Source organism: Pan paniscus, chromosome 5 (genome assembly GCF_029289425.2).
Source record: "Pan paniscus chromosome 5, NHGRI_mPanPan1-v2.0_pri, whole genome shotgun sequence".
Classification (NCBI taxonomy): Eukaryota; Metazoa; Chordata; class Mammalia; order Primates; family Hominidae; genus Pan; species Pan paniscus.
In genome coordinates, this window is record NC_073254.2 from 93,275,356 (window position 1) to 93,289,564 (window position 14,209).

At 46.6% G+C, this 14,209-nt stretch overlaps 2 protein-coding genes across 3 annotated transcripts in view; one reads left to right on the forward strand and one right to left on the reverse strand.

The window, feature by feature from the left end:
* The window catches only part of KHDC1 (KH domain containing 1), a 68,845-nt gene extending 54,721 nt beyond the window's left edge, over positions 1-14,124 (reverse strand). The window contains exon 1 of the mRNA XM_003809534.7: positions 13,242-14,124. Coding sequence (XP_003809582.1) covers positions 13,242-13,629 — 388 coding nt within the window. The 5' untranslated portion in view covers positions 13,630-14,124. The remainder of the gene's footprint in view (positions 1-13,241) is intronic.
* KHDC3L (KH domain containing 3 like, subcortical maternal complex member) overlaps positions 1-14,209 on the forward strand; it is a 100,886-nt gene that overhangs the window by 32,623 nt on the left and 54,054 nt on the right. The window lies entirely within an intron of this gene.

Genomic DNA, 14,209 nt, shown 5'->3' on the forward strand with positions numbered 1-14,209 from the left:
AATGGCACATATCTAGTCCCAGCTACTCAGGAGGCTGAGGCAGGAGAATCACTTGAACCTGGGAGGCAGAGGTTGCAGTGAGCCAAGATCATGCCACTGCACTGTAGCCTGGGTGACAGAGTGAGACTCCATCAAAAAAAAATTAAACACACACATACACAAATCTAATGTATCAGATATCCTTAAATGCTTCTAACACTGAAAATGAGATGAATATCACAACTAGAATGGTTATCACATTATACATAAGTGGGTTGCAAAAACTGATTTTATTATACACGTATACTTTTTAATTTACATTTGGATTCAAACTTTTTTTATTATACACTCCTGGCATATGTAACATTCAGATAGTTCTCTTTCTAGCACTATGATAATCTCATCAGATCCCAAGAGTTGGGGAGGAGGACTTGATTTCAGACTATCCAGTTTGCAAATCCACATCACATATGCCTTTACGAATTATTTTGAGTAGGTAGTATGCATTACACAAACACTATACAGTGAAGTCTTTTTCAGCCTCTCTCAGTTAATTATATCTTCTCAAAACTATTCTACGCAAACACAAAGACATATGTACTATATGTTTTTGTTTTTGTTTTGAGACAGAGTCTCACTCTGTCACCTAGGCAGAGTGCAGCAGTGCGATCTCAGCTCACTGCAACCTCTGCCTCCTGAGTTCAAGCAATTCTCCTGCCTCAGCCTCCCAAGTAGCTGAGATTACAGGCATGTGCCACCATGCCTGGCTAAATTTTGTACTTTTAGTAGAGATGAGGTTTTGCCACGTTGGCCACACTGGTCTCAAACCCCTGACCTCAGGTGATAGGCCCACCTCGGCCTCCCAAAGTGCTAGGATTACAGTCATGAGCCATCATTACCAGCCTACTATATATATATTTTTTAACACTGTATACAATACACACAGTTTGCACCTTTTTTTTCTTCATTTAATAATGTATCTTGAGGATTGTTCCATTTGGCACTTCATCTAAATACAAATTATTTTTTCTCCCACTAAAATATAGATTTCATGATGATGAGCACTTATCTTTTCACTGCTTTTTATTTTTAAATGTGTTTTTCTGTTGTTTCATGAATATTTAGTTTGTATGCTATCTTTTGCCTTTGTCAGTAATGCTGTTGCAATCAATATCCTTGTACATGTCAATTCTTACAAGTAGGAGTATAAATACAGGATGAAATTCCAAACGTAGATTTGCTGTGTCAAGGGGTGTGTACCTTTCCAATTGATAAGGTATTGCCAAATGTCTTCCCATTGAGGTTGAACCAATTTATATACTCACTAGCCTTGTTGCTAACATTATAACACAAGAAGCATTAAAATTGATTTTTGAACAAAATCAATGTATATGCTTTTAAGTGTTCTTTCTTTTTAAAAAATCATTATTGGAAAATGCAAGCAGGAATACATGGCAAGCAGAGCCCATGCAATGGCCAGAATTCCTACAGCAGAAATGACTTCAACATTTGTTTATAAAGATTTTCTCCAAATGATTTGTTGAAATAACTTGAGTCTTCAAGGTTTAATTTTCCAAATGTTGGCTCAAACCTGCACTGAAATTCTGGCCTACAGTGTCCTAGCAAAAATCTCCCTTTGCAAGATGCTGAGGTATATTGGCAAAACCGCAGATCACATGACTTCAGGAGTTTGAGACCAGCCTCGCCAACATGGTGAAATCCTGTCTCTACTAAAAATACTAAAATTAGCCGGGCATGGTGGGGCATGCCCGTATTCCCAGCTACTCAGGAGGCTGAGACAGAAGAATCCTTGAACCTGGGAGGCAGAGGTTGCAGTGAAGGCGACAAAATGAGACTCTGTCTAAAAAAAAAAGTAGAGGTCAAGGCAATCATTCCTAGGGACCAGGTAGAACCCAACTGGAGAGGAAGATGACACAATTCAACATGCTATGGAGGAGGGAGAGTAGGTTTTATCCAGGATCACATGGGACAAATGCAAGGACAGGCTCAAGTTTCCCACATGCAGCATTTCTCAATCCCATTTTCCTTGGCAAGAGTTCTTCCCATTACTAGGCTATTCCAATATAGACTAAGCTGTTGCCCTGGAAGGACTCTATACTTTGCAAATTTTTTTTTTTTTTTTTTTTTCTTGAGACAGAGTCTCGCTCTGTCACCCAGGCTGGAGTGCAATGGTGCCATCTTGGCTCACAGCAATCTCCGCCTCCCGGGTTCAAGCAATTCTCCTGCCTCAGCCTCCCGAGTAGCTGGGATTACAGGCACCCGCCACCACACTCGGCTAATTTTTGTATTTTTAGTACAGACGGGGTTTCACCATGTCCGTCAGGGTCAGGATCACCTGACCTCAGGTGATCCACCTGCCTCGGCCTTGCAAAGTGCTGGGATTACAGGCGTGAGCCACTACGCCCGGCCTGTAAACTTTTAAGATGTTATTAGAGACAGGATTCCCCTCTGTCACCCAGTCTGGAATGCAGTGGTACAATCATAGCTCACTGCAGCCTCCAACTACTTAGCTCAAGCGATCCTCCCGCCTCAGCCTCTCAAGTAGCTAGGATTATATGGAGGAGCCACAGCCTGGGAAATTTCTAAGTAAACATATACTATTACACTCCTTACGGGGAGGAAGAGGAGGAGTGTGGGATGTCGAAGACAGAGGATGCAACTTGTAGAGAGTAAGTGAATGAAGGGGGAATTCCGGCAAGGAATTGGCGACTTGAGGCTGACTTCATCTTTCAGGGTCCACGAGGCTGGTGTCAGACCTATTGGGAGACCCTCTGCGTTAGTGAGAAAAACGGCAAGAAATGGGAGCACGTGGAAACCTCCAAGACTAGAGCCACCAGATGCCACCGACAGCACGCAGCTGGACCAGCACGGGGGAGGGCCTTCGTGGGTCGAGAGCTCGCTCGGGAGATAGTTGGTGCTTTTCTTTCAGGAGAAGAATCCCTGGCGGAGTCTGACCGTTCTCTGGCGCACAGCCCCGGGGGTGGGCACAGCAGCCGCCCCTGCTGAAGGGACTGACGCCTCCGACGACCAGCAGCCAAGTTAAACGCACTGTTCCGTGAGCAGCTTTGTTGGAGACAGCGCGGCTCACATTCTCTTCCAACGGAGCCGCTGACTGCGGAGCTGGGAGGGGACGTGACAGAACCCAGCCATCCAAGGTCCCCCCACCCCTCCCCAGCTGGGACCTCCGGCTGCTTCCGGGCTGCGCTGGGTGGCATCAAGGAGCCGCCCCTCTGGGCCGCGTCCCTCCCTCACGCCCTGCACACTGGCCCTGTGTGGCCGGCGGGGCCGCCTAAAAGGGCGGAAGGATGCAGGGGCGGAGGGGGCTCGGAATTGCACGCCTAGCTCAGACCCCCCAGCCAGGACCCCTCGCGCTGTTGGACACGCCAGCCTCCCGACCCTGCGGCTCCTATGGGAGGTGACAAGGACCCTGCCAACCTGGCCTGAATGGCCCAGTTTGATACAGATCAGGTTTTCAATGAATGAGACCGCGGTGTGGTCTAGGCGGAGGGATGAGAGGAGGGGATAAGTTGGGGCGGGGTAAGGAGGGGATTCTTTTCCTGGGCTGAGGAGAACGCAGGGACAAAGTACACAGGGGTAGTTGAGTGAGCAGGCGAGGCCCTAGGCTAGTTCCCCACCTTCTCAGGATCGGAGCCACTCACTTCCTGGTACTCTCTGCAGTCTCCCGGCGTTAAATAACATCCCTTTGCTGGAGACTCTGGATTCACATCCATAATCGCAGCCTCGCCTACTCATCCCCTCACGCTTCCCATGAACTAACCTTGAAGGACCCGACCAGAGCCCTGACCTCCGTCCCCCACACCTGCTACATGGAAGGTGTTCTCCACATCAGTTCAAGGCAGTGTCACTCTTCAGGATGTTCAGGCTCTAAACCTTGGAGTCCTCCTCCAGATTTCTCTCTCCTTCCTTCTCCTTGTCTCTCCCTTGCACTTACGGTTCTCTTTTCCTTCGTAGCTTTGTAGCTCATTCCCCCTTCCACTTTCCACACCACCTTCTGGTCTGTTAATTAAATATTACCTGGTTTCCACTGACACCTTCCCTGGGTTCCCAATTGAAAATCACAACATCATCCTCCTCCTCTGCTTTTTTTCTCCAAATTATATCCTCACCCAATTATGTGTTATTCTCATTAATCTTGCTTAATTAATTAGCAGACATTATTAATGCCTGTTTCCCCTGTCACCACCACTAGACTATGAACTCCTAAGGACTCCTTCCTTCCACCACTGTTGTACCCGCTTCACCTAGAACTGCTTGGCACATACAATGTGCTCCATAAATATTTGTTGAATGAAAGACTAGACACAACTTAGGATTCACTCCCCCATGTGGCATCCATAAGCCCTGTATGCAGGTAAAATGTCAGTGGGTTGACTAAATATTGGAAGTGGAAAAAACTTCACCTCTTTGGTTTGCGGTTGTCTAGGACATTTAGGCCAATGGAAAACCCAGTTTTCCTTAGAATTAAGCCAGTGCCGCCAGACTTGCCAGTTTACCATGCTTGTCTGACTGGTCCTCAGCATGGGTCATACATGTCCAATGAATTCAAACAAAATCTTGAGAAGACACAAACCTTGCCCTTCGGCTGGGCGCGGTGGCTCACGCCTGTAATCCCAGCACTTTGGGAGGCCGAGGCAGGCGGATCACGAGGTCAGGAGATCGAGACCATCCTGGCTAACATGGTGAAACCCCGTCTGTACTAAAAATACAAAAAATTAGCCGGGCGTGGTGGCGGGCGCCTGTAGTCCCAGCTACTCAGGAGGCTGAGGCAGGAGAATGGCGTGAACCTGGGAGGCGGAGCTTGCAGTGAGTGAGCCGAGATCGCACCCCTGCACTCCAGCCTGGGCGACAGAGCGAGACTCCGTCTCATTAAAAAAAACAAAACAAAACAAAAAAAACAAAAACCTTGCCCTTCATTCCCCATTTCTATCATAATCTACACAGAGTTTTGAACAGGCGTTTTAAAATCAACAATATATTATTTACAATTTTGTTAGTATACATAACTCTAACTCACTGTTAAAAATCACCTGTCTTTATATCCATTAAATGACACTTGCATATGCTCCAATTTTTCACTAATGATTTCGAGAGCATTCTGGGACACAGGTGTCTGGACCTTTCATAAGTAAACAGAATTCCTAGCGACGGAATTGTGTATACAGTATGGAAATACCTTATAATATACTGTCCTGGATATTGTAAAGGTGAACCAACATTCTGTTAAATTTAGAGCAAGTTGCAGAAAACTATATGATACTTAATTCTGTGCTATATGTATAATGGTTTCTTAGGGTTTTTTTAATTTTTTTTTCTTAGAGACAGTGTCTCACTCTCTTGCCCAGTCTGGAGTACAGTGGCACAATCACAGCTCACTGCAGCCTCGACCTCCTAGGCTCAAGTGATACTCCCACCTCACCTCCCAAGTAGCTGGGACTACAGGCATGTGCCACCATGTCCAGCTAACTTTTTTTTTTTTATAAGAGAGAGGGACCTCACTACGTTGCCCAGGTTAGTCTTGAACTCCTGGGCTCAAGCAATCCTGCCTCAGCCTCCCAAAGTGCTGGCACTACAGGCATGAGCCACTGCACCCTGCCTGCTGCTATATATAATGTACCTTTTAAGAACTCTATATAGATTCACTTATGTATATGTTTAGAAAAAAATTCTGGAATGGGCCGGGTGCAGTGGCTCACACCTGTAATTCCAGCACTTTGGGAGGCTGAGGCAGGCAGATCATGAGGTCAGGAGTTCGAGACCAGCCTGACCAACTGGTGAAACCCCGTCTCTACTAAAAAAATACAAAAATTAACTGGACATGGTGGCACACACCTATAATCCCAGCTACTCGGGAGGCTGGGGCAGGAGGATCACTTGAAGCCAGGAGGTGGAGGTTGTGGTGAGCCGAGATCGTGCCATTGCACTCCAGCCTGGGCAACAGAGTGAGACTCTGTCTCAAAAAAATAAATAAATAAAAGAAAAGAAAAGAAATTCTGGAATGAATCAAAATACAGTCATGCATCATTTAACAGGGATTCATTCTGAAAAATGCACTGTTAGGAGATTTCATAGTTGTGCAAACATTATACAGTGTACTTACACAAACCTAGATTGTATAGCCTACTATACACCCAAGCTATATGGTAAAAGCTTATTACCCCTAGGCTACAAACCTGTATGGCATATTATACAACTGAATCCTGTAGGCAACTGTAATACAATGGGTAGTACTGTACTTTTTATAGGACTGGCAGTGCAATAGGTTTGTTTACACAAGCATCATGCCAAACACTTCATGTGTTGTGCTGTCACCATTCTGATGGTTACGATGCCACTGTTATAGGAATTTTTCAGTTCTATTATAGTCTGATGGGACCACTATTGTATTTGAGGCCCATGATTGACTGAAATGTCATTATGTGATATAGATATATGAGATACTATTCAGCCTAAAAAGATGGAAATCTGGCTGGGCGCGGTGGCTCATGCCTGTAATCCCAGCACTTTGGGAGGCCGAGGTGTGCCGATCACATGAGGTCAGGAGTTTGAGACCAGCCTGGCCAACATAGTGAAACCCGGTCTCTACTAAAAATACAAAAATTAGCTGGGTGTGATGGCGCACGCCTGTAATCCCAGCTACTCTGGAGGCTGAAGCACAAGAATTGCTTGAACCCAAGAGGCAGAGTTTGCAGTGAGTCGACATTGTGCCACTGCACTCCAGCCTGGGCAACAGAGTGAGACTCTGCCCCAAAAATAAAAATAAAAATAAAAAGATGGAAATCCTGTCATTTTCAGTGACATGGATAAACTTGGAGGATATTATGTTAAGTGAAATAAACCAGGCACAGAAAGAAAAATATCTCATGCTTTCACCTATGTGTGGAATGTACAGAAGTTGAACTCATAGAGAATAAAATGGTGGTTACAAGAGATTTGGGGGTGGGGGGTTTCAGGAGCTGTTGGTGAAGAAACAACAGCTATTCCATGAAGGTTCCCATTGATAAATGCAGAAGGAATGAGAGAGAGAGAGAGAAAATCACCACTGGACCACAGTAATCATTGCCTCAGGCAAAATTGACCCCTGATGCTAAAACTCATGGGTGATGGTTTAAGCAGAAACAAGATATTTGCATAGTCTGAAGTATCTCCTCCACAATATTTAGTAATACAAATGGAAGAACCACAAGTTTTCAGTAAAGAACACTAGTGATTTCCTAGCCAAGTGATCAAAATTAACATCACCTGTCCTGAAATACGATGCACTGAGAAGGGCACATGATCACATCATTTTGTAGCATCCTTCTCAATAATGTATAGCTTCAGTCTAATCCTGAGAAAACATCAGACAAACCCAAACTGAGATGCATTCTAGAAAATAGCTGATATTCTTCAGAAGTGCCAAGGTCATGAAAGACAGGCTAGACTAAGAAACTGTGAAAGATGAGACAAGACCAAGGACATAGGACAACTAAACATGATGTGGGATTCTGAATTGTATCCTAGAACAGAAAAACTAAAATCATGAAAAAAATGGTGAAATGCAAATAATTTCTTGGTTTTGAAAATTATTTTGTGGACTGGGCACGGTGGCTCACACCTGTAATCCTAAAACTTTGGGAGGCCAAGGTGGGTGGATCACCTGAGGTCAAGAGCTCGAAACCAGCCTGGCCAACATGGGGAAACCCCTTCTCTACTAAAAATACAAAACTTAGCCAGGCATGGTGGCAGGCATCTGTAATCCCAGCTGCTCAGGAGGCTGATGCATGACAATCGCTTGAACCCAGGAGGCGGAGGTTGCAGTGAGCCAAGATCACGCCACTGCACACCAGCCTAGGTGACAGAGCAAGACTCCATCTCAAAAAAAAAAAGAAAAAAAATTGTTCTACGGTTAGGTAAGATGCTAACATAAGTAGAAGCTGTGTAGTGGGTGTATTGAAACACTGTGATTTTTGAAATTCTTTTGAAAGTCTAAAATCTCAAAATTAAAAATGAAAAAAGTAAAGGTACAATGTATAAAATATCCTGCCACACATTAAAATACATACATATACATACATATAAAATATGCATATATTACATAAAATTTATTTGGGTAGAGCTGGAAGACTGAGAGCCATGAATGGGAGAGGCTTTTCATGTTTTATTTTTATAAATATATGTAATAGAGGCGGGGTCTCACCATGTTGCCCAGGCTGGTCTTGAACTCCTGGGCTCCAGCGATCTCTCCCACCTTGGTCTCCCAAAGTACTAGGATGACAGGCATGAGCCACTGCGCCAGCCACTTTTGTTCACATACCCTTTTATATCTTCTGAATTTGCTACAATGACATATATTACATATTTTAAAACAAAAATTAAGTAAAATCAAAGAAAAGGTTGGCAACATAATGAGTGGATTGCTAGACTTAGCCTAATAATTGGCTCAGGTTTCACAGAACTGGACTGTGAAACAAGGTCCAGTTTCCTTTCTGAATCTATCAGTCACCAACATAGCTGGTCTGGGATGCGTTTTCTTTGGAGGTCTTTGAAAACTACTAAAACCCAAAGTATCAAGATATATCCTGATAATATTTTTGCAATTCTGGGAACATATATAACAAATTGCATCCCATTCCAGTATTAAAATAAGTATAGAAGCCAGATGCAGTGCTTCACACTTGTAATCCAAGCACTTTGGGAGGCTGAGGTGGGCAGATCACCTGAGGTCAGGGGTTCAAGACCAGCCTGGCCAATATGGTGAAACCTCATCTATACTAAAAATACAAAAATTAGCTGGGCATGGTGGCAGACTCCTGTAATCTCAGCTTCTCAGGAGGCTGAGGCACGAAAATTGCTTGAACCTGGGAAGCAGAGGTTGCAGTGAGCCAAGATTGCACTACTGCACTCCAGCCTGCCTAAGTGACAGAGCAAGACTCCATCTCAAAAATATATATATAATATAAAAAATAGAGAGAGAGATAATAAACAAATTTGAAGTCATGGAATTCGCCTTTCTTAAACTGGTTTCAATGAAACTGTTATCTATTTTGTATTCACTACAATCATAAGGAGACAACATAGCATAAGAGCCAAGATTCAAACCTCAACTTTTCCATTTACTGGTTGAGTGACTTTAGATAAGTTTTTTAGTTTCTCTGTGTTTGAAATTCAAGGCAGTAATCAGAGAACCCATCTCATGGGCTTCTTTGAATATTGAAGAAGAGCACACATCTAAAACAGAAAGGACCTGGCACTTGAGCAAGCCCTCAAAGGTTAACAAATAAATTTTTAAGATATTCTAGCTACTTTTAAAAGTTTTTAGCATTTAAGACAATATAATATATTGGATTTTGATTTAATTATTATTATTTTTTGAGACATAGTCTCACTCTGTCACCCAGGCTGGAGTGCAGTGGCACGATCTTGGCTCACTGCAACCTCCACCTCCTGGGTTTAAGTGATTCTCCTGCCTCAGGTTCCCAAGTAGCTGGGATTACAGGAGCCCACCACCACACCCCGCTAATTTTTGTATTTTTAGTAGAGACGGTGTTCACCATGTTGGCCAGGATGGTCTTGAACTCCTGACCTCAAGTGATCTGCCCACCTTGGCCTCCCAAAGTGCTGGAATTACAGGTGTGAGCCACCACGCCTGGCCTCTGATTATTTTTAAATTGAGCAAATTATATTTTTAAGTCTGTAAGTTTTGGGTTATTAGTTATGAAAGCAGGTACATATGCACTTAGTGTTTTTATTGCGGAAATATTAATTAGTAGTCATACATTAAGTAATCAGGGATTAAACAAAATGAGTATTCTTTATCTTCAACCAGAATGAATCTTTCCATACAGCTCCCTGAATCCTCACCCTTCCTGCCTCCTGCTCCTACTTATACTCCTCCTTCTACCAGAAACTGCTCCCCTCCACCAGAGCTCTAAATCACAACCCCTCTGCTTTCACTGGGGCTTGGAGGCTGCTACCTCTAGACTCTCCCTCCCACTGCATCAACCCTGCCCTCCCTCACCCGACACCCCGAGTAATTAAGCTCCCTCTTCCCCCAGCCTCTCCGTTCCCAGCTATTTCCCCATCTCAACAAAAATTATCCTGGTTTTCCCATCCAGGAGCATCAGTTCTGCTTACTAAAAACGTCCACTAAACATATTCCACATGCATCCCCATTTAAATTTTTCAACTCACTCCAACCTGGTTTCTAAGAATCTCACTCCTGCAACTGAACTGCTTGTGCTAAAGCTAGCAGTGAGCCCTGTGGTTCACAAACCAAGGAGCTATTTCATGCCCTCATCTGACTGGACTGCTGGACAGAATTCCCCAGAATAGATAATACCCTCCTTCTAGCTTGGGGTGGGGGGGTTGGTGCCCCGGGGCAGTGGGGGTGGGAGTTGAAGACTATTTAGAAAATTTTCACTTAGCTGGGCGTGGTGGCTCATGCCTGTAATCCCAACATTTTGGGAGGCCGAGGCAGGCAGATCATGAGGTCAAGAGATCGAGACCATCCTGGCCAACATGGCGAAACCCCGTCTCTACTAAAAATACAAAAAAATTAGCCAGGTGTGGTGGCGCACGCCTGTAGTCCCAGCTACTCAGGAGACTGAGGCAGGAGAATCGCTTGAACCCAGGAGGCAGAGATTGCAGTGAGTTGAGATTGTGCCACTGCACTCCAGCCTGGGTGACAGACCAGGAAGAAAGAGAGAAAAGAAAACTTTCACTTAAACCCCCAAACACTGTGAGAAGACACAACTACCTTTTGAAAATGTTTTTCCTTTTACCCTGGAAAGAACACTGATCAACACTAAACTAATGTAAATTATTTATTATATAACCATTAGAGCAGCCGGGCAAGGTGGCTCATGCCTGTAATCCCAGCACCCAGGAGGCTGAGGCGGGTGGATCACGAGGTTAGGAGTTCAAGACCAGCCTGGACAAGATGGTGAAACCCGTCTCTATTAAAAATATAAAAATTAGCCAGGTGTGATGCCGGGCGCCTGTAATCCCAGCTACTCGGGAGGCTGGCAGAGAATTGCTTGAACCCGGGAGGCGGAGGTTGCAATGAGCCGAGATCAGGCCACTGCACTCCAGCCTGGCGACAGAGCGAGACTCCGTCTCACAATAAATAAATAAATTAATTAAATAAATAAAATCATTAGAGCATTATTTAAAAGCTGGAGTTTGCAATTACTTAAACCATTACAGATTTAAGAACAATTGCCCACACACACATCCATTTCCCTGTCCTCATCTTTCATGGCACAAACAGAACTGGGGTCTTGGCCTCTTGATCCCCAGGCCAGCAGGCTTTCCGCAAGCAACGCCGTCCCTGCCTGAGATTCCCTCAGGCCCCAGCCTTAAACGGAGTGCCCAGAGGCCCATGAAGAACCGTGCAACCGCCTGGCTCGTGCTCTGGCTAAAAAGAGAGCAGCTGATTATATGCATGCCTTGTGGAGATGACCCTAGAGCTCTGATTTTTCAACAGCATGCATCCACATCACCTGGAGGTCTTCTTAAAACACGGGTCTCTGTGCCTCACCCCCAGAGTTTCTGATTCTGTGGATGTGGGGTAGGCGACAGAGTTTGTTGTTGTTGTTTGTTTGTTTTTGAGACAGAGTCTCGCTCTGTCGCCCAGGCTGGAGTGCAGTAATGGTGCAATCCCTGCTTACTGCAACCTCTGCCTCCCGGGCTCAAGCGATTCTCCTGCCTCAGCCTCCCGAGTAGCTGGGATTACAGGCACCGCACCACCAGGCCCAGCTAATTTTTTTTTTTTTTTTTTTTTTTGAGACGGAGTCTGGCTCAGTTGCCCAGACTGGAGTGCAGTGACGCGATCACGGCTCACTGCAAGTTCCGCCTCCTGGGTTCACACTATTCTCCTGCCTCAGCCTCCCGAGTAGCTGGGACTACAGGTGCCTGCCACCACGCCCGGCTAATTTTTTGTATTTTTAGTAGAGACAGGGTTTCACCGTGTTAGCCAGGATGGTCTTGATCCCCTGACCTCATGATCCGCCCTCCTCGGCCTCCAGAAGTGCTGGGATTACAGACGTGAGCCACCACGCCCTGCTGCAATTTTTGTATTTTTAGTAGAGATGGGGTTTCACTATGTTGACCAGGCTGGTCTTGAGCTCCTGACCTCGGGTGATCCACCTGCCTCAGCCTCCCAAAGTGTTGGGATTACAGGAGTGAACCACCGCGTCCGGCTTTTTTTTTTTTTTTTTCTTTTTGGACAGGGTCTCACTCCGATTGCCCAGGCTGGAGTGCAGTGTCACGATTTTGGCTCACTGCAGCCTCGACCTCCCCGGGCTCAGGTGATCCTCCCAAGTAGCTGGAACTTCAGATGGGTGCCACATAGCCCAGCTAATTTTTCATATTTTTTTGTAGAGACGGGGTTTCACCATATTGCCCAGGCTGTGACTTCTGGGCTCAAGCGATCCTCCCACCTCGGCCTCCCAAAGTACTGGGATTGCAGGTGTCAGCCACCGCACCCGGTAGAGTTTTTTGCTGTTGTTTTTTGTTGGTTTGTTTTTTGTTTTTTCTTGAGACGGAGTCTCGCTCTGTTGCCCAGCCTGGAGAGCAGTGGCGCGATCTCGGCTCACTCCAACCTCCTTCTCCCAGGATCAAGCGATTCTCCTGCCTCCGCCTCCCTAGTACCTGGGATTACAGGCACGCGCGCCAGGCTAATTTTTGTATTTTTAGTAGAGATGGGTTTCACCATGTTGGCCAGGCGGGTCTGAAACTCCTGACCTCAAGTGATCGGCCTTGGCCTCCCAAAGTGCAGGGATTACAGGCGTGAGCCAACGCGCCTGGCAGTTTGCATTTTCAAGGAGTTCTCAGGTGATGCTGATTCTGCTGATCGCGGGACTCCGCTTTGAGATCAGCTCTCCTAGGGTATCTAAGTGACGGGGCAGACCCGCAAAAGAGATTTAGTGGAAGATGGCCCCCTAGAGGAGCTGCCCTGGGATTCCTGGGACTTCTAAACCTACAGTGCACAAATGTCCTAGATTTTCCATCTTTGGTTGCTTCTAGCCACAATCTTCCTTCCCAACCACATCTTGCCCTTTCTACTCACAAACCAGGAGGCACACCCAGGGTTTTTTTTTAACATGGTGATTTGCAGAACTGTCCCAGGCCTTCAGACTAAGGAGCTGGAGTGATCCTGAAAGATCCCGGAAGCGAAACTCGCCTTTCCGGGCACCTGGGTGAAGGAAGCTTTTCCTACCAGGGCCCCTAAAGCCACTCACCTCGATTTCTGCGGATCCGAAGGTGGAAAGACACTGTCCCGATCAGGAGCATCGCAAGGGTCTGGAGAAAGGGCCATCCATAAATGAAGATCAGGACTCCGCATTCTGAGACTGTTTCAATCACAAATAAGACTCGGAACAGCTCTGGAAGGCCGACAGCATTTCGCGTTTCTGGCCTGGGAAAGTAAGGGTGCGCTAAGGCACGAGTAGTACAGCTCCTCCCGGCACCGCAGAGCCCGCCGGCGGGAAGAGACCAGATACCGACGGAGAAGCGAAGTTCAGGACGCGAAGGAAAGGGCCACTTCGGGTCGGGGTCAACCCAGACTGGACCAATGCACAGTCTAGGTGGATTAACGCGCCACCGCGAGAGGTGGGCACGGGACCGCATGCGGCTGGCAAGACGTCCCAGGGCTCAAGCTCCAGGCTCGGTCACCAAACAACGGTGATAACATCCACAACGCCACGTAAACCATCTTTGGGCCTTGATCGTTTTCCAATAACCGACTGAACTGAGGGCGTGACCAAACGACAAGAACCGGAGGAGAGGACCCGGAGAACGGAGCAGCATCCCGCCGCCCGCCTCCAGGAAAGCCCGAGGCACTGTAGCAGGAGGGTCTGGGCTCCGCGCCTTAATTACACCGCCCTGGACCCGCCTCTTCCGCCGCTCGCTCCTCTGACCGGCACCCGAAGGTGCTGTCCCGCCCACGGACTCGCTCACACTCCGTTTCTTCGATCCTTTAGACGACTTTTTACCGTTCAGGGATGCTCTCCGTTACCGCCTCTGCCATTTGGTTGCCCTCCCTGCGGTCCAAGGGCCTGGAACACTCCCCAGGGCTGCCAGGCCAGCGTTTTCCAGGGGCTCCAGCCTACAGCGCAGCCACCTGGGGCTGCAGCCAGAAACGCAGGGGCCGGGGGCTCACCGGCTGCCAAGTAGAGGGCGTCGAAAATGGGGCTGGGTGTATAAGAAT